Source organism: Gavialis gangeticus, unplaced genomic scaffold (assembly GCF_001723915.1).
Source record: "Gavialis gangeticus isolate Ggan-Ray unplaced genomic scaffold, GavGan_comp1, whole genome shotgun sequence".
In the NCBI taxonomy this organism is placed as follows: Eukaryota; Metazoa; Chordata; order Crocodylia; family Gavialidae; genus Gavialis; species Gavialis gangeticus.
Genome location: NW_017729008.1, coordinates 2007527 through 2031421, shown reverse-complemented (window position 1 = coordinate 2031421; position 23895 = coordinate 2007527). Strand labels below are relative to the sequence as shown.

Genomic DNA, 23895 nt, shown 5'->3' with positions numbered 1-23895 from the left:
AAAAAAAAAAAAAAAAAAAAATCAGGCAGACAGCTGGAACAAAGAAACTTACTAAATGAAAAGAGTAATTTATTTTAACTGCAGGGGTTAATTCCTACTCCTTTTCTAGTTTATGCTAAATCTTTCTTGAGGTAGGCAATTAAAAAAGGAACCTTAAAGAAATAATACATTTAAGATTCATCTGTTAGTTATTCATGGGTTTTTCGTCAATGCTGGTAAGTCAGGACAAAAAGTTTTTAAGTATTTGTAAAATAAAAATTACTCTTTATGCTGCAAATAAATGTTCACTGTGGCTTGAGGTGAAGCCAAGTAGGTTAACTTTATCTATCTAACAAATTCAGTAAAGTGGGAGGACACAAAATGCAGAATGACAGAGTAAACATGGGGAATCTGAAAGCAAAAAATGGGAGTCTGAGGTACAATACATTCTAAGAAAGTACAAAACACAAACAAAAATGTGAAGAAGTTGTACATTTAAGGCTGTACTCATTTTGAGATTCTGCTGACAATATAACAACATCAAACCAGCAGAACTCATTTAAACTTTCAACATAATTCAAGCCATCTTATGCACAGCTTGGTATACACATAAACATATTCAAGAACAGGATAATGTGTTCTATTAAACCTTGATACCTGTACAGCTAAAGAATGAGATGTATTTTCAAATATTTTGAATCGCCAAACAGAGGCATCCAATACAGCTTTATAAAGTGCATCACGGCTTATATAAAAATGTTAGTTTTTTATATTTTAGTATGTATTATGAACTACTGGCTACCAAGACCTGACTTATGCAATTATACTGGATACCCAGAGAGTCAGAAACTCTCAGTCAGATTCTTCCTTTAACAATACAGGTTTTATAGAGTGTCTGTTTTATAAAAACATAAATGCACAAAAACTGGATATAGTACCTATTTTATGCATTATTTCAAATTTCTGTAAAAAAGGAAGATTAGATTGGTTGGGGAGAGAGTGAAGATGGAATATTCTTAACCAATCAGTCCTCAAAAGAGCATGATCTGTGAGTAAGCACTCTGGGGACTAGTAAAAAAAATTGCGACCAATTTGTGTCACATATATTGTAACATGTACAACTTTATAACTTACGGAGATGGGGAAATACATTGAATGAAGAGCATAGGTTCATATATGTCAAAGACTTCCTCCAACAGTGTTCAAGTTTTTTGTTTTTGTTTTAAGGATGGCTGGTGTCTCCAACATGATCCAAAATAATTACTTGAAATGTAATTGTCTTTCTGCGTTCCAAAATGATCATTTAATTGAATTCCATTCCATGGTGAGGATAAGAAAATAATTAGGATCCAAAGAGATAAATACCCAGCATGATATTAGTTAATATGAGAACCTGGAAGACAGTGAAAAAGCCATTAAATCTTACTGAAAGGAAACAAAGCTTTTAAATAAATATGCCATCCTTGCAGCAGTGTCCAGAGACAGAGCAAACTACACAAATGTTCCACGTAGTAACACTAAATACTTAAAACAAGTTTCACAAGGGGCAAGACTAAAATAGAGGCTTCATTTCGATTCAGTCGCTCTTTGTCAAAAAAGAAAATTATTTACATAAGAAGGTGAAAGTACAGAATATAACCTTCACAAGTGTGATATTCATCAAGAACATGGCTTTGATTATTTAAACTTCCTTCCAATGAGAATAAGAAGACAGATGACCCTATTTTAAGAGATTTTCATATACAGAGGTAGTGAAAAGAATATGCTAACCAAGTCAGTGAACATCAGGATACCTCCCTCTAGTTACTGAAAAATACGCAAATTTCAATAATTTTCAAACTGTAACAATAGCACAGAAAGACATCCACAGAGCTCTCAGAAAATGAATCTCAGAACAAGTAAATCTTGGGAGTGCAAAAAAGGTATACACCCCTCAAGCAAAGTGCATTGGCAGATCTCTGAGCCTGTCAAAGTTCAGAGAATTTCAAAACAGTCCTCCAAGCACATGGACAAATCAGAACAAGTTACTGTAATCCTGAAGAAGGTAGCCAAAAGCCAGGGTGAAGAGATAATACTTGAGAAACAAGTTTGCTCATAACCTTCACCAGGCTCAACTGTTCAAAGAAAACGGAGGAAGTTCAATGAGGGCCAGTGATGTAAAAGTTCTGGTAACCTACACATTGAATGATTGCGTCCTTCAAGTTCCTAAATGGGAAACGTTCATGTAACAAAAAAATCAAATCTGATGGATCAGAAAAGTGCCTCTTTTAGTTAAGTCTCAGAAAGACCATTTAAGAATTCATCCTATGTCTAACTAATATTAATTGAAACTCTGGAATAAGAAAAGTCCTTAGTTCATTAGCATTACTCTGGTAAAGCGATTCATTTTGAACTGCACCATTCTAGATGAAAATGAACCCATCTTGGAGACTAAAATGTCCAAAAGACAAGGCCTGTCTCTTGCTCTAGGCTGATACAGCACCAGAATCGCTGCTAGCTCTCAAACAAACAACAGCATAATACTAAGCTAGTAGACAATATCCCTGGAACATTTAAAAAAAACATACCAGAAAAATTTGTAAAAGTATCAGAAAACTCAGAATGCAAGAAAAAACACTCTTTCCATAGAATGTTTTAAAAAGGGTTTTCCAGGAGTCATCAGTAACTCCAGCAAAGAAATGATTTGTGATGATAGGGACATACAGTACACACCATAAAAGGCATATGCGTAATTCAGAGGAGTTTAAAAACTTTGCAGTGTGAACTCAGTAAGCTCAAATTTGAATGACCTAAAGCAGGCCACAAATAAATACACTGTTAACTAATATAGTTATATACAGATTGGCTTTTATCCATTTATTTTACTGTGTGATGATGCTCATAAGAAAAAGCACTCTCACTAAAGCAACTTTAATATTTAGGATATTTGATGCCAAGATGCAGTGACGATAATCAAGGATAAGAATCTAAGACCAGAATGGTCATGCATTTCTAAATTATGAAATGATACAAATACTAAATATGAGTTTATGCCCTAAAAGGAGCAGGAAAAGAACTAGTTGCATTTTAGGTACTTTTTTTTCCAACTCTTCTATATTTTAATGAAAATTTTATATTTACAGATACATGTCTGTATTTGTACATTTGCTAAACTTAAATAAATAGACAATAATTTTAATGTGATGAATTAATACACATCACAAATTGGAGTCATCACCACAAAGGAGAATAAAAATAGAACTTACCTGTTTATCTTATAAAATATTTAGAGTTCTTCATTTTGCTGTAAAAGCCTACCAGTCTCTCATAATTGTCCAGCAGGACTTATTTTAGTCCAACTATTTACTAGTTCTACAGTAACTACTCTCCCCTGCCAGAACTGCAATTTTAACAGACTGAAACAATATATAGTTTCCCCTCACTAGAACTCAAGTATCCAAGCTCCCCATAAGAGGGAAAGTCTAATTCCTGGACACAGCACCCACATGAAAACGAAATTACCAGGCAGGTGCAACTTAGTTCCCTTTTGAAAGCAAGTCCCTTTTTGGAAGCCATAACAACTCTCAGCCATTGGAAGAGGGGAAAAATATGCATTTTAAAAGGTATCACCTGCCTCATGGTTGAGCACTCTATGTTGGAAGGCAGTCAATACAAATTCTAGTTTATGGCAATGGTGGGATGATGACCAGATAGCTACAGGATTCATATACATGAGACGCTTACTGTAGATTTGCCGAATTAGCTCTACAGTAAACATTTCAGCATCTACAAATGCAGTGCTATTAGGATGGAGTAAACTAATTAACTCCACCATTGGTTAGTACTTGTAAATACTACCCTCTGGTGGAAGTATTTTTTACTCTGCAGCAATGCACATGTAGATGCTGATGGGACTAGCCAGGGCATGAGTGTGTTTCAGTGCAGGGGCTGCCCGCTGGCTAGCTTTGCACTGAAGTGACCTCATGCCTCACCCCGCCCCTCTGTAGTATGCTGACCTGGGTCAGAGCAGCCCTGGGCTGGCAAGCTGACTGCCTGTCCCCTCCCCCTGCCAGCAGGGGCTCCTCCGACTCAGCTCAACATGCTGTAGTTCCCGGTACACGTTTGAATGTGGAACCCAGGAGCTATAGACTCTGGTGTGATATGCTCCAGAGTTTATTGCTGTGCATTAATTGCATGTATAGATGTGCCCAGTTTAATTTTCTCCAGATAGATTGACTTTAATAAATTAATTTCCTTGAAGCAGTCAGTAATCTTTTATAGGCTTTTCAGATATGAGCCCTATGACAGCTGATCTTGTATTCTGAATAATGATGTGCATGCTGCAATGAAAACTCATATGGGTCTGTTTAATGATCTTCCTCAGACCTATGGCATTACAGTTGACAGTTTCTACCTATAATAGTTCTCTTAAATCCCTGCTCACGTTACTTTCTTCAGCGTTGGAATGCATATAATTTGTTGTGGGAAAATGCAGTACTCAAAATGAGTAAGAACAGAAAGTAATCATTCAAGCTATTTTAATTATTGGGCCATCAGTACATGCATGGGTGTCTGGTGCCTCTTGAGTCAGCAACTGGTAGGGGGCCCCCGGCAGCTGATCCCACTCACCGTAAAAGCGGCCGCGCCACTTCTGGAACTCCCATGGCTACTTCTGGAAGCAGTGCGGTCGCTTTTGCTGATGGCTCTGCTCCCTGGCCAGCGCTTGCAGGGGGTGCACTGGTGCTCCTGCCTGCCCCCCTCCTGCTGGCTAAACAGGGAGCGCGGCCTGATGCGGGTGCGCCAGCGCTCTCGGGGGGGGTGCACATACACCTCCTATGTGTTGCCCCTGAGTACACAGACAGGCTTCAAAAAGAAAATTCTCCTGACTCGTTAGAAATTAAACTAAACTCAGTACTTTTAGGTAGCATTTAGTGCATGGATGAAGGGATAACAGAGTTAAAGACAAGTAACAGTCTTATCACCTGTATTTCCAATCAATTGACAAGAAACTTAATCAGAAGAATCTGCAGGGTGTTCATTCTTTTAGATACAAAATCTTTTTTGGATAAGTACATGTATTTTATCCAAAATGGGGGACAGAACTTTTAATAGCAGAATATTAACTACAATCTGAATACAGTCTTTGAAAGCTAGGCTTTCTGAAGTCAGAATTTGTGCCCGGCTAGTTCTAGCGGTGAAAAAGTACCAGTTTAGAATAAAACAGCTTGATAGATCAGTTTAAGGCCACTAGAATAACCCATGACCCTTCTCTTTTATTTTCCAATAAAACTACTTCTTTAAATTACTCTGTATTTAACAACGTGTTATTTTAGGGTTTTAAAATTAACTAGAGAGGAAGTATCTTTGGGTGAATGTTTTCCACAGTACCATGGGGGACAGAAATGGGGGGGGGGAGGAGGGAAGAACCACCATTTAAAACCCATAGGATTATAAAAAACACAAATTGGCTGAGGAGCACTTGGTAAGGCACTTGAAACTACCTCCTATTCATTTGTAAAACAAAATCAATTTTTAAGTTGACAGTGTACTTGGCAGCACAGAATACATTTGCAAAAGAACATCACTTTCTTTTTGGTTCCAGTTTTTTCATCTATTTACTTACCTATATCATGGGATTATCTGACAGCACAGTAAATTAATCTACTTTGCCCTAAGTGCCAGGAACATACAGACTGTGACACTATTGCGCAGCAAGTTAAGTCTAATGCACAGTAAAGTGTCTCATGTAGATGCACCCACTTTGAACCTTTTGTGCCAACCTGACACTTGACAGTACTGGTCAGCTCTTTATTTCTCTCTCATATGGGTTCAGATATCAACTTCCAAATCTAGAAGCCACTTTTTGGTATCACTCCATGTGCAGATTCCATATGCCCCATGTAAGCATTTCTAAAGATTGCAGCATTTGACTAAGTGCTGTGCAATTTGTTGGACACCACATTCATTCACACAGGGGGCTGTCCATGATGTTCATCTTGTGAAATGTTGTTTTGAAGCATCCATATCCAGATGTTGGTCTGTCCAGCTTGACCCATGCATCTCTGTTAAGGTTGTGCTGAATCTGGGACTTGTTTGGTGTTGGTATAAAACACTGTGGGAATAGGTTTGACCTTTCCTAGCAGTCAGTTCTCTCCATTGCTGCCCATAGGTTTGGTTCAGCATCCCCAGTAACAAGTACAATTGGAAACACTATGAAGTACCAGTTCTTTAACAAGGAATAAGGATGCTCTTCTGTTAATTCATCACTGGCCCATTAATGTTTCCCTCAAAAAAAGCAAAACCAAAAAACCCCCCAACTCGTTACAACAGCCTCCTCTTGTGATTTTCCTGTGCTGAGAAAATGGACTCAACTTGACATGAGAGAGGCTACTATAACATGAAAGAAAATGAAGGCTAATAAGCTGAAGGAAAGCAGGCTGATGCCCTGAATGAATGCCCTCAGTACTGTAAATATAAAATATTTTCAGTATTTATCATTATACTCACATTCAATCAGATGTCTGCTCACAAATAAATTTGCTAGATATACTGGTGAGGCAATGGACATGGCAAAGTAGATTTGCACTTTGTAGACTAACTACATCAAAGATTCATAGAATATGCTTTTGTAAGCAATAGGCTTACTTCTTCAGAGGGAATAGAAGACATCCTCAAGTGCCATTTCACAAATATTAATATTTTTCATCTCTAATCAACTATGAATTGTAATGCATAACTTGAAGAATAAGCTTTTAAAGTATTCCAGAGGAATGGAGAAACAGGATTAAGGTAAAAAAAATGTGAATTAAGATTTCCTAATTGATTGCCCAAGGTTTTCTGAACCACCTAGGAAACATCCCTGGAAAAAGGATTCCTGTACTTGTACCTGTTAATTTAATTTTTCTGCTTTACTTCAACTCTAGATTTCACCAGATGCATAATAAATCTTTTCTGAGGGTTCCAAGTGTAAGAGTGAAATATATATTTAATGAGTGAAATTTCTTTAATGTTCATAAAGTTTCATCATCTCCTCCACGAAACGAAACATGTCTTCAAGGAAGCATTAGAAAACAGTTGCAGAATATGTTAGAAAAAAACAAAACAAAACAAAAAAAAACATCCTGTCTTCAAAACTTCCAGTTTGCTATAAGAATACCTTCTTCTGGGACAGGGATTGATTTTATATATAAAATAATGTATTCTGCAACTGCTTTCTTGTGCTTCCTTGAAGATGTTTCCTTTTCTGGAGGAGACAATGAAACTTTATGAACATTAAATACATTTCTGTGAAGGAACTTAATATAAGCAAAACCAGGAGTTCAGCAGCTCGTATGAAAAACTTCCAATATCCCTCTCCAGGGCCTCACATAAATAGCTTCCTCCTCTTCTTTTCTAGAGTCTTTAACATGAAATTCCAGCAAGATCAAAAGCTGTCAGGATCGTCTCCTCTCAACAGACTTGTCCTTTTCTGGAGTGTTTTGAGACAGACGGATCACCCAGCATGGAAATATGGTCAAGAATGGTTGCCACTTTTCTTGCTAGAAGGCTGTTGTTGAAGAAAAGAGGTCAAAGCTGTACCACAAGAAGGACTAACAGCAACAAGGTAGAAGAAATTTCGAAAAGAGTATGTCATAACAGAAAAAGAAGAGAGGACCATGAATTGCAAGACACAAAACTTCTAATGCAACTTGAAACCAGAAGACTGATACTTCTTGCATACACTTGAAACATTTTCTAAAACTGAACCATCTTTGCCTTCAGATCCACCATTTATTATTACTTGCCATAATTATCACCCTAGACAGGTTAATGCTAGTAACAAGCAGAGCCGTTTACTCTCACTCGGTGCATGATTTAACAGTGTTAAGAAACTCCAGCCGAAGCTGGCAATTTGCCTATTTTTTGATTCCCATGGGTAAGATTGGTGGTGCTGACTCACTCAGTAAATTCATTTCTTGGACATTATTTTGTAACTCTGTAATGGTCGCATCACCACCACATTGTACTGGAAGCCAGAAGACCGTCTTTCATCCTATGTTAGGGTCAGCAACTTGTACTGGATCGTGCCTCCAAACATCTGATCCACTGCACGCTTTAAGAACAACCATCCAATCCCCTTGCTTCTGCTAGATCCTGCCTGCATTTCTACTAACAGCCTATGGTTCTTGGTAAAACATGCTTCAACTTCAGTCTCACGCCCTGCCCCAGCCACTGCAGCTTCTGCCTACCCTTGCCTCCAAACTGGCCACTCAAAATCCTTGTCTCCCTTGCTGCAGAGACTGCAATAGGGGTATGGGAAAAGGGGGGAAATTTGTGGGGAGACAGTAGCCCTTAGGCAGAGAGCATGGAGCTGAGGAGGCAGTCAGGATCAGTGAACTTCAACTGTGGTTAAATCACAAGCCTGTTTTTAGTAAAGGCTGTTGACCCCTGCTCTATATTAGAACTATCTGTTCTGATCTCACCACCTGGGATGCACACACCTTATGGATCTGGAACAGGGCTTCCTACATTTACAGTACAATCCCAAACTTTAGCCACTCAAATCAACACAACTAGACTCGGACCTCATTCTGACCTGCTATACCAGGGGTAGGCAATTATTTTGGCTGGAGGGCTGCTTAACAAGTTTTGGGGAGCTCTCAAGTGCTGCATAGGTATCCCCGACCTGTGACAGTTACCTCAACTCTTGGACACCACCTTGTAGCCAAAAGTCCTGCCCCTAACCCCTGACCTTTGCCACCAGAAGTCCCTCCCATTGCCCCAGAAGTACAACTTTGTGTGTGTGTGGGGGGGGGGGGGGGGGGGGAGGAGGGAAGGAGGGAGAAGGGCATACTACCAGGAAGGGACCGGCCAGGCTGGTTCCGTGCTGTGCCATGCAGTTCCCAGCTGCAAGGCCGGGACTCGCACGGTGCAGCATGGAGCCAGCCAGGAACCATGGAGGCTAGGCTGGCTCCTGCTGCATTCTGCAGTCCCAGCCATGCAGCCAGGGACTGTATGCTACCAGAGCCAGCCTGGCCCCTGCGGTTCCTGGCTGCAAAACAGAGATTGCACAATGCAGCATGGAGCCAGCCCAGCCCAACCCCCACAGGTCCTGGCTAGCTTGTGCTGTGTCCTGCAGTCCCAGCCATGTAGCCAGGAACTGTGAGCTGCTAGGAAGGGCTGGGATGGCTCTGATAGTATGTGGCTCCTAGCTGCATGGCCAGGACCTGCAGGGCATGGCATGGAGCCAGCCCAGTGGTACATTAGAGTGCCAGGAGCTGTGGGAGGTCCTGTGCCATTCGGCTGGGCCAGCTCCATGCCTCCACATGGTGCTCCTGACATTCTAGTCAGGAGTGGTACATGGAGGCACAGAGCCAGAGTCCTGTGAGCCCCATGCAGTGGGGCAATCACCGGCGGTCTTCCCCCCTGCCGTTCATACCCGAGTTTCCACTCTTGGACGGAGGGTGGGCTAGGGATCAGCCATGTGGTCCCAGGTCAGAAGCCTCTGGTTGGGAGCTGGGGGGGGAAGCAGGTGGGCCTTGCTGCTTATGAGACCTGCTGCCAGCTCCTCCTGCTGCTGGCACCCCATCAGCTTCTAGACAGGCAGCCACCAGCCAGTAACAATTGTCTAAATTTTAGAGGGGCTCCACTAGCTGGATAGAATGGCCTGGCAGGTTGAACCCAGCCTGCAGGCCATATTATACCAACCCCGTGAGAAGGGCAACAGAATCTCTCTCATCATCACCTCCAGCCCCCGGCCTGAACAAATCATTAATGACTTCCAGACTTTCCTTGAAAATTATGACCATCTCAAGGTAGCTGTGGGGGGACAAGCATGCCTGACTTACAGGCAACCCCCCAACCTCAAACAACATCTCCCCAGCAACAGACTACCCAATTCCTGTTTTCACCAAACCACCAGGCCATGTCACAGACCCAGATGCCACCTGTGACCTTTCATCAACACAAACCACATCATCACCAGATCAAACCAAATTTTAACATCTGGGGTTCATTCACCTGCTCCACCACCAATGTCTTTAATGCCTGCTTACGCTGGCTTTCTGCCATCCACACTGGCCAGACAGGTCAATCCCTACGTAAAAAAAACCAATAGGCAACAATTCAACACAGTTCAGAAACACATAATAGCCTGTAGTGGAACACTTTAAACCTCCCTGGACATGTCATCACTGACCTCAAAATAAAGAAGAAAAAAAAATCATTTTAAAAACTAACTTGAACATAAAACTGCAAAACATGAAATGATCTAAAAACCAGACCATGTTAACTATGGTCTCAACTAGGAGTGCACTGATAGAGATTTTTGGGGCCAATACCGATAGCCGATTTTTAAGGAGGCATATCAACCAATACCAGTCTGATTTCTGATACACAGCTCTTCAGCATCCAGCTGGTAAGTCTGTTGTGGTGGAAGGGGAGGGGGGAAGGAAAGGGTGCGAGGGGTGCAGATCAAGACCCCCATGGTGAGGGAGTGAGTAAGGCTAGGGGTGGGGCAGGCACTGCCCAGCCAGGACTGCGAGGGGTACAGGACAGAACTGCAAGTGGCTTGGCCAGGAGGCGAGCATGTTCCCCCCAGAACTGCACAGTATGGGGTGGCCTGCAGCTCATCTGGGAGGCAGGGGAAGGGTGGGGGTGGGGCAGCTCATCCGGTGTTTGTCTGGTGGTTCCTGCTGCTCATCTGGGATGGTACGGGGAGAGGGACACGTGTGCGGGGCGGGCTGGGGCTGAGCTGAGTTCTTCCCAGCTGGGCAGATCTGGGGGCCCCTTCCCCGCCCCCTCCATGCACTCCTGAATGAGCAGCGGGAGCCACCAGATAATCCACGCGCAGCAGCAGGAGCTGCCCCCCTTTCCCTTCCCGTGCCCCCCAGATGAGCTGCAGCTCAGTCCCGTGACCACCCCAGCTAAAGCCCACATCTGCAGCTTGTGCAGTGCCGCAGAGATCTGGGGGGCACATGCCCTCCCTGCCTCGTGGACAAGCCACTTATAGCTCTGTCCTGCGCCCCTCCCCACTCCGGCTGGGCAGCACCTGCCCCAGCCCCACTTCCTCCCTCACTGCGGGGGCCTTGATCTATACCCCAACACCCCTTCCCTTCCCCTCCTCTTGCACCACAACAGACTTAGCAGCTGCAGGCAGCTCTCCACACTGCCGGGTGTGCTCCTGGCTGCCTATGTGCTGCACTGCGGCTGGAACTGTGCGCACGCACGGACATTTATCACACAAATTAATAAGTCACATTGGACAGATACAGACAATTTTCTTTATATTGGTGCCAATCTAATATCGGACTGATGTATCAATGCACCTAGTCTCAACAGGATTCTTATCCAATTACTTGGACTGTTAACTACACTATCCCCAAGGTGCCAATTTGCTCATTCCAGCTGATTTAATTAGCTCACTTTTTACCTCTATTAGCAGTGTCCTTTCCTCCTCCCCGTTTCTCTTCTATACAAAACCCTTTCATTCTTCCCTTCCATTCAGAACATCTGATGATTGTTATCTAAGAAAGCTTATGCCTCACAATCAGTTAAGTCTCTATAGTGCCATACCTCCTTGAACTACCTGCCTGGCTTGAGACTAACAAAGCTAACCATCTCTCTACTACAGGTAAGGGTTTATCAGACCTGAATACAGTAGCATAACAGTGTCCCAAAAATGCATGTAATAATCCTGCTGCCACACGTCAGTGTACTATTAGCATTTTTTTTTTAAAAAATTACATAATCAATTCATATAAATCTTGTGATGCACTATAACTTTCCATATCCTTTGCTGCAGCATTGGAGCCTACTGAGTCATTTTCATTTTTGTGTGTCCAGTTGAATCTTGCATTATCCTCCACCTTAAAATCTGTTCCTTCCTAACTATAAATTTGAACACATTGACTGGGGCAAGAAATTATAAAAGAGAAGGATTTCAGAACCTTTTAAAATATACAGTATCAGTTATGGCTTAAAAAGTACCTCACAGACTTACAAACTAGAAACAAATGATGTACGTGTCAAAAGAAAGCTGTTAATTCCCCCTGATGAATACCAGGCCTGCAGGTACCCAAGCCCTGCAGGTTAGATAATGTGAAGTTTAAAGGACTGAACATGTTGCCTTATCTGAAATGGAGAAGCACATAATGTTTTGTGAAGAAAAGAAAGAAACACATGGCAGGCTGTTTAAAAAAGAAGTAATGCAGTAGCCGTATGGCGGTATGCTATGAGGCAATTAAAAAAGGTATACAGTGTGCCTCACAAATTGCCTTGCTGATGTCGCCACAAATGATAATATAATTAAAACTGTAAAACCTTCGCTGACCCAAAGCAATACAATCTTTTGTTGAGAGATATTCACATTTCAGGGGAGAAAGAAATCAAAATTTCTTGGCAGGCTCTTCATATAAAAGAAGCATTTCAAGTAATCCTGGTGGAAATGGATCAGGGAGTTGAATACCAGCAAGAGGATCTAGATAAATGTGAATATGGCAGTCCTGTACATCTGTGGAAGGACACCACTGAGAGTTCCTTGATATAAATTTAGGCAATGCCACACAACCCCACCTTTCGCATGTTTTACATGAACAAGCATGCATGCCAACATACAGATTCTGATCTTGCTAACATATGCATGACTAATATTTATGCTATCAAGTTCAACTTGCAAAACTCAGATCATGTATACATACTTCTTAAATCTGTTAAGCAAGCACGAATTATAAAACTGATCTATAGCCAACACGATAACTCGGATATAAAACTCTGATTTTGGTATCTTCAATGGTATGTTACACATCTAACCTATAGACTTAGAAGAATGAAACTGCAGAGGGTTGTAAAAGTTCACAAATTAACGGTGGAACATTTGTAGTAGGCCTTGAAAAGGAAGGTATTTTGGATTCAGCTGTGACAGCATATCCCCAATTCATGAGTCTTATGTACCACTTTACAATTCACTACTTTTGATACTTTGACAAGAAAACACCACTTCTGAATTCCCTCTTTGCATTTCATTTTTATCACAAAGAATGAAAACATGCATCAAAAAATGTCACAGTTAACTTTACCGAGATGATCACAGTATTCATTTTAGTATTACTAAGATGAATTTTAATCAAGGAATTAGACAAACTATGTCGGCCAAGTCTGAACATAACCCATGACATCAAGAAACCTAAACGGTTTCTTATTACAAAATACTGAATATTATACTGATTTATGAAAATGCTCACTCAAGTTCCAAGTGCTAAAAGTCAACAAACCTTTAAAAATACACCATCTTAGGTAACAATTTCAAGGGAGAGGGGGGCAAGTTTTAAAATGGGGGGGAAATACGTTTGAAGTGTTATGGCATGTAATTATTTATGAAAGCACTTATTTCATAAAAAATGAAGTGGAACAGAAAACTGTCTAAAGCAAAGGCAAGCCTAGCTATTTTTGTGCCTTGGGCAGAACAAGGCGGCCTGGGAAAGGAGTTGTGCTGACTACAGGAGAAAAGGGGTGGGGTGGTAGGCAGTGTAAAACAGTTAATGTAGTAGATGTTGGCTGCAGAGCAGGGATAAAGGGAAAATGAAGCTGATGAGGAGACTCCTGCCTCTAGAGCTACCAGCTTAGATAAGCCTTTGCTAAGAACAGAACCCTGCTGCCACTCTGGTGCCCCCCTCCCTCCAGCCCCTGGATAAAAGGATTCCTTGCATGTCTCCTGAGAATAGACAGCTACACAGGAAAGAGTTCCCTGTCTATTCCACAACCCTTTACCTCCATCCCCCATTGGGAGGGAGAGGGGTGAAAAGCAAAGCACAGAGGAATAGTGGAAGACTGAGCAACACTCCATCATGCCCTCTGGCTGGAGAGCACAGCTGCTGTACACCACTGCAGCAATTCTGAAATGCTCCAGTAGGGACTGGCTGCATGTCAATACAGCACTAAAGCGCTCTGAAGCTGAAGTGCTCATCAGAGGTCAGTCAGGCCAGAAAAAACATTGCGTCAGGGCCTGTGTCAAGAAATACATAAGCTGTGTATGACAAATAAAATACTAAGAGGGGAAAAACATAAGGCAAAGGGAAAAGGCAAAAGGAAAAATAAGAAAGGGAAGGGAAGGGAAGGGAAGGGAAGGGAAGGGAAATACGTGGTTATGGTTTTGCTAAAAAAGCCTTCTTTTTTTTTTTTAAATGAATGTTCTCAGATAAGAGGATTAAAAAGTGAGGTTTAAAAAAGATTCTTGAAGATGATTCAATGGTAAAGAGAGATTCAGGGACAAGATGTGAAGAACAGAGTATGAAGGGGGGGTGGGAATATCAAGATGCTTATGTATGAAGGCAACAAATTGGACACCAAGAAAAAGAGTTGGTAGTATAGAGACTTAAGATCATCAAGTGAACCACACCAAGGTTTCAGCAGCAACAATTTGGGTTAGCCACTCAACCACTTATCTATCCTTCTAGCTCCTAAAGCCTTGAGTAGCTGATATACTACAGAAAAGGTATCCAACTTCAGTGTCTAGAAGCCACATGCTACACTGATTGCTGGGCCCAGGCCACATTGGTTCCCCAGGATCTTTGCTGCACATGGATTTGAGCTGTCTCCCCTACTTCGGGTGCATGGACAGTGCAAGGCCCCCCCCACCCTGCATGAAGAGTACTCACTGGGGCCCCTGCTGACATGCTACCCTGCCCTAGTGGCCCTGGCTACCACAGCAGCGGAAACAATGCAGAAAGTAGCAGCCAGACAGGAGCCTACAGGCCAAATGTTAACTGCTTGCAGACCAAAGGTAGGAGGGGTTTCATTTTTTTTGTTAAAGGCTCACTCTAATCCTATAATATGAACCAATTATATTTAATAGTAATATGAATGAAAGTGAAAAATGAATGTTAGTCTTCCAATTGATATGATGCCTGGGAAGATCAGAGCACACCTTTTAATACTTGCCTATTGCTACCAGTCCTTCAAGAGGTCGGTATTATGCAACCTGATATTATGGTCTTTTGAATACAAGCATTTCTAATTAATGTTGCTGAATCAGAACACTGACAATTTTATGAGCCTAGAAATTTAGTGACATTCTATTTCCATTGGGTTATTTCTACCGACACTGATCCATATGGCAACTGAGAAAACCAAATGGAAACAGAATGTAAATCTGGACAACGAAATGGAAACAGAATACCACCCTTACGTCCTGTATCTTCAAAGGAAACCAGAATTCCATTTAGTTTGCTTTTTTACAAAACCGTTAATTGTCTAAACAAACAGACCTACCTCTGCGCAGAATCATGACCCATGGTGGCAAACTACAAACTGATCTCTTAACCAAGTTAACATGAAAAGTGAAGGCTTGAAAATTAAAAACACTATTAAGGCAGCAGCAACTTGGAAAATAAGACTCTGTTTTTACATTTTATATGGCAATTATAAAACATGCACCAAAGTAAACACCTTTTCCATTGTAAAATAGAAAAAGTAGCTATATCAAATGGGAACAAGAACTGCAGAATCAGGGCTTTGATTGGTAGGCAAATATGTTACAGTTGATGTTTAACAAATGAGATTGGACCCTTTAGTCAGCAATATTCAAAATTAAGTGAAAAGCTTCCAAATTCAAAATTCAAATATATAAGCAGGGCAATGTCAATACATCTAAATGATATGAATACAACATAAAAATGAGTATTACATATCTGCAGTGTGTACTGTGGTGTACATAATCTGTTGATTAAAAATCTGACATTATTTCATTTTTTTAGAGGAATCATTTCCATGAAAGTCTGTTCTTAACTAGTCACACAATTATCATCATGCAGAATGTCAAATAAGTGAAAACTTCTGAATTAAAAAAAAGAATCTGAAAGTAAGTGTGATCATTCCCAGTCAATTTTCTTTATTTTAGACACTTGCATGAGGGGGGAACCAACAAAATGAACTAATTTGAAAGAGCATCCCTGCCCCATCCCTCCCCCCAAAATGTAATTTACAGACTCAAAATATATAAAGTGAAAACTGGAAGGTGATGTCAACTAAAATTTTGCAATGGTCTTCAATGGAAAAAAGATTTTAGCCTTTCTGTCTGAATAGGAATTCATAACAGACTACCAGAATTAAATACGACATGGTGTTTTCATCTATTACATAAATACTGGTAAAAGATGAATATGAGTTAAACACAGTGACATTTGTTTTTAGAACTGTTTATGGAAAATTTGTAGACATTTAACATTGTATGAAATGAATGCTTACTTCATTTACAGCATAACTGTAAGTATAATAAATTACCAATAAGAATTGGTAGAACAGAATATTTACTATTCACTAAATATCTACAGCCTTCCAGATATTCATATTTAATTTATGCATCTTCCTTAAAATATCAAATGTCAGTACTGATTTCAAGCGTGTCTGGAAAAGCATTTGTTAAAAAGAAAAAGTCTTAAGAAACTTGTTTTCTGTATTTTTCTATTTGGTTTTTTTGTTTGTTTGTTTTTTGCAATGGATATTGCCCCATCTGATTTGACAGTTAAAGAAACACTTTAAAAGCAAACTTTCACAATACGCAAGTTATTAATGCAACTCCCGTATCCTTTAGTCGGAGCTAAAGAACTAAAAATTTTCATATAGTCTTTAAAAATTAAGTTATGATAAAAAAAGAGAATGTAAAGAAACAGTATAAACTACAGTGTGATATTAAGAAAGTATACTTAATGTAAAAAAGCTATGACTATATATTTAAATCTCTCTTCCTTAATACCCAAGCACTGCTGAGAGTTAATCACATCAAGAAGCAACATAAGGAACTCTCACATTTGCACTTGATGGATAGACTTAATTTTAAAAAAAATCTAGCCGAGACTACATATAGCCAAAATAGAGTCTTTACCTTATATACCCACATTATATATTATATACCTATTTTTAAATTAAAACAGGGCACATCTAAAGCAAAAACAATTGTACTTTAAGGTTTTAACACTCATATTAGAATGAGCATCATAAATATCATAATTATATACATCTTTACTGGTTTCTTAAAAATATCTTTGGTTGAAAATGAATGCTCAATAAAGAGATGTGTTATGGATATTTAATATTTTCAGAGCTTTGATAAGGGGTCAGTGCATAGCCCCAGAAAAGACAGTTATTGCAGATTCATTAGGGGTGTTTTCACAGGAAGTTGCATCCAAGTAAGGAGCCAAAAACAGATAACATTAAGAAGCAAACATAAATTGGGATGTTTCAGATAAAGACTCAGGTATATGACAATGATAAGAGAGAGAGAAAAAAAAGCAAGTTTATAAGTCCGTCTATAAAGAGCTGTCACAAAAGCAAAGCAAGTGTTCCAGATCAAAATTGCACTCAGTTATTCAGCTATGAGGGTACAGCTGAAATTTAAAAGATAAATATTTTAAATGAATGTCAATTAAAACTATGCCTTGTCTTCCAAAATGTCTGTCCACTAAAACGAAGTTTATATTTACCTGTATCCAAGCGCTTTACAGGGGACTCATCATCAACCTCAGAATCTCCACATGCACTCCTTGATCTTTTCCTTGGCTGCAGAAGTGTCTCCAACCTTGGAAGGACTACAGACAAAAAGGTTTTGGTCCCTAGCTGTGGAGAAGTTGGCTGGGTTTCAGTGTTCTTTGCAGACTTTTGGGGGCTTATACTTTTCGATTTGCAGAAGAGAACAGATGTACGTCTGTTTACATCAGTTGATGACTCAGCTACAGCAGAAACAGTCGACTCATTGAGATTACTGTCAAGTAAGTGTTCTGGAGTGTGTCCATTTATTTCTTTCTGAATGGATGTACTATATAATTCATTATCAAATTTTACTCTTTTGTAAAGCTTACTCTGCTCTGGATTGAGTTCTACTGGTTTGAGGGTTGGTGGTTCTGAATTAGTCTCCAAGTTTGAAGGAAGAGGTAATGCATCTGATGGTTCAAGTTTAGGGGGAGATTTATCTCCTGAAAAAATTATAAATAGAGTGTGATTTTTGAAAGCTGGTAGTTATAAAATCTATTATAAAACTTACTATAAATGTGCAGCCCACCGAACAAACTGTTGCTTGGAAACAAAGCATAACATTTTTAATACATAAACTTTTGGCCAGCAACACCCTATCCTAGTTAGTAGTGTCTACTTTTACACTGGGGTCGTAGCACGGATAGAACAATATAGATGTTTAGAATTGATATTAACAATTTAAACCTGGATAGATATTTTTGCTTTATACACAGTGATGTTAGTTTCATAACCTATATCTAAAATAATTTCTATAATCTCATATTCAAGTATGAGACATTTTACATAAAGTTAGGGTAGCAGATGATTTGTATCTCTTAATGAAAGTACATCTCTATTATCATTAAATGGTGAATAACATGCATTTAATTTAATAATCATCTTACCTGTTTAAGCCAATTTAATCAGATAAGCATTTAAAAAAAACCCTGCATTTGTAGCTTGATCTATCAAATTAACTATAACAGTGGGCTACATCATGTTACCAATTTTACAAACAGGTAAGTTCTGCAAAGATGATTTACAGTTATGACTATCAGTTTTATTTTAAAAAGCTAATGTATTTACAAATACTTCATAAACACACCTTTACAAACTAAGCAGGAGAAATCAGAAAAACCATCCCTCTACCAAGTTTTATTTTCCCTCTACACACCCCAATAATCAATTGATTTTTTTTTGTGACAATTTCACTGGGAAATGGCGAAAGATGTATTGTGGGGGCATTGATAAAATAAGCAGCATAAAAGGCTCTTCACCCCAAGATGCAAAGGGGCGGGGAGGAACATCTACCCTACAACATTCCAGAAATCCTGAAAAATATTTGTAAGCCAGTACTTTAAAACAGAACCCCCTCCCTCCCAATTTTCAAAAAAACTACTTTCCTCAGGTTCCAAAATAACATTATACTTAGACACTTTTCTCTGTTCTTGTATATAGTGGCACTAACTGAATGGGACTAATACATGTACAATAAAAACAAGTGTGAAAAACAAGAAAAAAAAACACATTAACTGATGCAGATTGAAGCTTGCATGTGTGATTTGCATAACCCAATGGTAATTTTTTAAACTGAACTGGACATAGCAAATTAATTAATTTTAATAATCTGCTGACAAATATGCCAGCTATGCAACTATGCACTTGGTGTTTTCAAAACATTTAGAAAGGTGTCTCTGCCCTGTGAGACTCATGATCACAGGAAGTAATACTGTAAACACATGAAGTGTGAAAACAGAAGCTCAGCTGTAATTAAATCCTCAAGAGGTAAGCTGGCACTTGCTTTATGAACTTATGTCAATCAGAAGTCCAGAATAAGAATTAAATACACATGCTATATTTAAAAGCTAATGTTTTTAAATCACAGATTTAAAAATCACAGATTTAAAAACAGATGACTTAAAAATAGGACACTTTATTTAAGTACAGATGTAAGTGTCTAAGGAAAGGACTTAATTTACATACCACAAAATCATAAATTTATTAAGTTACTTTGGTAATATAGCTCAAAGGAATTTAGGACAGGGTTCTTTGTGTGATCAAAAATCTAAAACAGAAGAAATAAGGGTGAATCTGCTGCACCTGGAAACATTACAGATGTAAAAATCCTCTTCCCCAGTTTACCTATTAATAATTTTAAATTTAAAACCATTTACCAAACTTAAATTTTATTATTTTTATAACTTATTTTATCAATTCTGAATAATGTCAGTATCTTGATTATGTTAGTATCTTTTTAAAAAGAAACACTTATTTCAGGGATAGAATAAATGCTGGAGGAATTCTCTGGTAAGCATTGTATTTACATATATTAACTTGTGACTATCAGTTGCTAACCTTTGGTTAAACTGCGATTCATGTTTATATAAATCAAACTGTTATTTTTGCTTTTAGTGTTATTAGTTAGCTGACAGAAAGTATATACCCAAATTAATGGATTCAATTTTGACAAGGGGGAGATAACTTATGAAACCAGATCTTTATGAAATCACTAACCAGATCCTGAAAGTACTAAGAAATTGGGAGAACTATGTAAGCAGACCAAAGCAGATGCAGCTATATTTTTCTAGCAGTATACTCCACATTTGTCTGCCCTCCACACCCCTAATTTCAGGCAGAGCTGAAAATTTCAGTCAAAAAAATTCAAAATAAATGCTTAAAAATTAGCACAGATTGTAGCCAGATTTTAGGAAAAAATTTAAAAAATTATAAAAACTGAATTCTGCCAGGCCTAAACATAACTAACCGGGAAGGCATGACTGGGGGCAGAGCACATGCCGTTTCTAATACCCTTCTTCTAAAGCATCCATACCTTGCCGTTCTTGGAGACAGGATGCTTGGTTAGATGGATCTTTGGTTCCCTGGGCACAAGTAGCAGTGGCACACCTTCTGCCATTGCTACCTGTCCCTGGGGAATGCCCATGCCACACGTGCTCTGGCGCATGGCAGGTTACCCCAGGTGGGGTAGGGGAGGCTGGGGCTAGCAACTGTGCTGGACTCAGCAGCCTTACCTAGGGTCCTGAAGGCCTCCCGGAGCTGTAGCCACGGCAAAAAACCTGGCTGGCACCTGGAGTGTAGCTCCAGCCAGCCAAGCTCCGGTTTTGTGCACCATGCCTTTTTTTTCAGCATGGTTTGTTTTTGACCCTAGGAAATCCCAGGGTCAACCCCCACCTCCCCGAAGCTTTAAGGTAGCAAGCAGCGTGGAGAACACCTGCACGTGCAGCGTGTGGTGCTGCAGATGGATCTGTGGCACCACATATCACATATCCACACTTGTCTGGGTGAGGCCATATGGCCATCCTTATGGTCTTTTGTACAAATGCCTGCTTGGTGGGGCTGGCAGGGATGGCCGATTTTATTTTAGCTTAACAAATGATCTGAAAGAATCAAATGGTTCAACAGCTAATCATGGAATCATATTACCAGCATCTCCCCCACCCCAAACTCACTTTTCTTTCCTATTGTTTTTCACATTCTTATGTTAAGTACATTTTCAAGTTGCTCTGTTAACTCTGGGGAACAGAATGCACCTCTCCTGTACAGTGAGGCAATTGGTTGCATCTGGCAATTTTGATCATTACACCTAGATTTAAATTAATATTTCTTAATGTGAAAACTATTACTTTGTACTTCTAAAAAGTTTCATTTAAATGATTCAATCTGATGAAAGTAAAACTTCATTCCAACTTGAGAATACAAATTGGGTATATGGCTAGCTATCACGAGGAGCTGGGCTTGATGGATGTCAATAAAAATGTTGCCTTATGCTTCAGTGGGAGCAGATGTTCTTTTGGGATCATGAAATGTTTTACAGATAACTGAATCTACACTATTTCAATACTGCATAATTATATTAAAGGATTTTTATGCTAGTTCTGGTTACATCTACCAACAGTAACTTACATAGAAACCAATTGGTGGTGCCGAAAACAGAAGTAGTAGTAGTTAAGAGATGGGTGTAGTGGCCAAAGTTTTCTGTGATGAATTATTAAAGTTAGGCTCCTAATCCATATGTAGCCACTTTAGAAGTTAGTTAGTTTTTCGAAGATGCTAAACTCTTATAAATTTCCCCAAAAAAAATTGTACAAGAAAATTTTATTTAAAAGTTTGCTTCTATAGCATTTGTTACAATCCTTAAAAAGAAAAAAAAAAATCTCACTGCATCAAGTCAGCCAGACAAAAAGTAGGCTGTCAACATGTTAAACTTTATGCTATGGAACAAGTGTCAGCTATATTTTGTTTACAGTCTAGTAAACTTGTTCTTAGAAAAGGAATATTAATGACATCATAACAGATTGTACATTTTTATAGAAATTCACATGACCTATTATGGAATGTCTAATTGAAGGGGTTCAAACCAGTACCAATTTAAACACAGGTTAAAATCTTACCTTCTTCTTCACCTTCTTGTTCTAATGGTGCACTTTCTTCTTCAAAGCTTCCAATACCTGATTCTATCTGGGGAGGTTGGTTGTGTTGCTGACTTAGTTTGTTGCGAATAATGCTGATTTCTTTCTTTAACAGCTTTGCTCGTTTGCTCCTTGATCCACTGGATTTCATTGCACAGGTAAGATCAAGTTTTTCTAACAATTCTCTCAGCTGTTCTTCCAAGGACATGTGTACTCTGTTAGCAGGATTCAGTAACCTATCCACTGAAGTCAAAACATGTGGAATTTAAAATATTTGTTAGTGTTTCTCATGGTATTAAAATAAAAACCAAACAAAGCAAATACAAAGCCAAGCAAGCACACACACACAAACTACTAGGAGAAAGAAAATACTGGATGCATGTCGTGTTGGAATTAAAAAAATGAAATCCTACTTGAGTCACAAGTTGAAGCAAGTTTAGTAGTCTCACTGTCACTAGTAGAGAAGTGTCAATAAAAATTCCTACTATACTACTTGCTACAATTCTTCTTGATTAGCACTTTTGCTTGAGAGATCCATAACTGGAATAGCAGGGATTTTGCAGGTCAGGAACGAGGTCCTATTAATCCCTCCCTTTAAAAAAGAAATTACGTGATTTTGCTTCTGCAAGAGCCTAGGGTATGATTAGGATCATAAAAGTGATATTTTAATGGTCATTATTTCTTTTCCTTTGACTTGCATTTCATACCTTCTTCAGTTTACAAGCCAAAACAACTTTTTTAGCTGCTAGTACTACAAGCGAAGCCCAGAACTCAAAACTTGTTCACATTCTGCTCTGTAAAACCAGCTCTATGCAATGCTGCCAACAAATGATTCAACAAGGCACTTAAGCACATGCTTGAATTTAAACATGTGAAAAGTCTCACCAAATTACTAGTTAAGTACACTGTATATTTCAGTGGAAATACTCATGCACTGAATTTCAACACACACTTATGCACCTTCCTAGTCCAGGTTCTCAATATACAGAGATTAGAATTCAGATCACTTTCTCTTGATTACTGGTAGGGCAGAACAGAATACAATTTAACTTTCTAATAGCGTGTTTCTTCTAATACTTGTAAAAACATTAACTTAAAATAGTTCTTTTCATCAGTAAGCTAAACAAGTATAACTTTAAAGATGTGTTGGGAGTACAGTCCATTTGCAATAAATGTACCATTTAAAAAAACCTGAAAAATAAAAATTAATCTAACAGTTTATTTATATTTCTTGAAAATTAATCTTTAGAAATTTCTTACCATCTTCCCAAGAGAATGGCTGAGGTGACTCTAGTTTAGGTCGCTCAGGTAAGTGCATTCCAGTTTCATCATTAAAACCAACTGCCTCAGCATCTCTCCTAGCTTGCCTCAGAACAACACCTCCTTGATCTCTTAATCGCACTGCAGCTCTATAGAATATTGTATCCTTAGCATTGTATTTCATACAGTTATCTATAATGAGATTAAAATCTTCTTCAAACTCATTCAGGTTGTTATAACCTTGGGCATCTAACCGTTTCCTCATTGTAGAGAAATCCATTGGATGTTTAATATGATCCAAATAATCTGGAACCTAAAATAAGAAAATGGAGAAATGGTAAAATTGCGTTAAAAATAGCTAATGTTACATTACCAATAATTATACTAAATCTAGATTTGAGTTTATATAATTACGAGTGGGGAATTTGGTATATAATCACAGTTTCATATACACCTGTCAGCTAACAAGCAAACTTAAAAACTATTAATGAAAGTCCAACACTTTGTTTCTGGAGTTATGGAAGGATTCAATCATATTTTTATTGTATGTACTTGTGATAAACACATTTTTCCAATTAAAAAAATTGGAACTCCTTACCAAAATAAGTAAGGGTACACAGTTTCCAAGATTGATGTTTCATACAAAGATGAAGATACCTCTTCAAATATTTTTACTAAGTAACTATCAGTGACTTAATGTTTAAACAAATGAAAATTAAGAAAAGAGGTGCCCTTTTGAACACTATACTTAAAATACTGAAGCATG

The 23895-nt window shown here is 39.0% G+C and overlaps 1 protein-coding gene across 3 annotated transcripts in view; it reads right to left on the bottom strand.

Annotated features, from left to right (window-relative positions):
• The window catches only part of BRD1 (bromodomain containing 1), a 93692-nt gene that overhangs the window by 32208 nt on the left and 37589 nt on the right, over nt 1-23895 (bottom strand). Inside the window, exons 5-8 of one of the 3 annotated variants that reach the window (XM_019509354.1) lie at nt 23130-23442; nt 21852-22112; nt 17415-17903; nt 1156-1372 (exon numbers count right to left, since the gene is read on the bottom strand). In XM_019509354.1, the coding sequence (XP_019364899.1) occupies nt 1356-1372; nt 17415-17903; nt 21852-22112; nt 23130-23442 (1080 nt within the window). In that variant the 3' untranslated portion in view covers nt 1156-1355. Of the gene's footprint in view, nt 1-1155; nt 1373-17414; nt 17904-21851; nt 22113-23129; nt 23443-23895 lie in introns of those variants that run through there. The other 2 variants (XM_019509352.1, XM_019509353.1) reach the window with 2 other exon arrangements.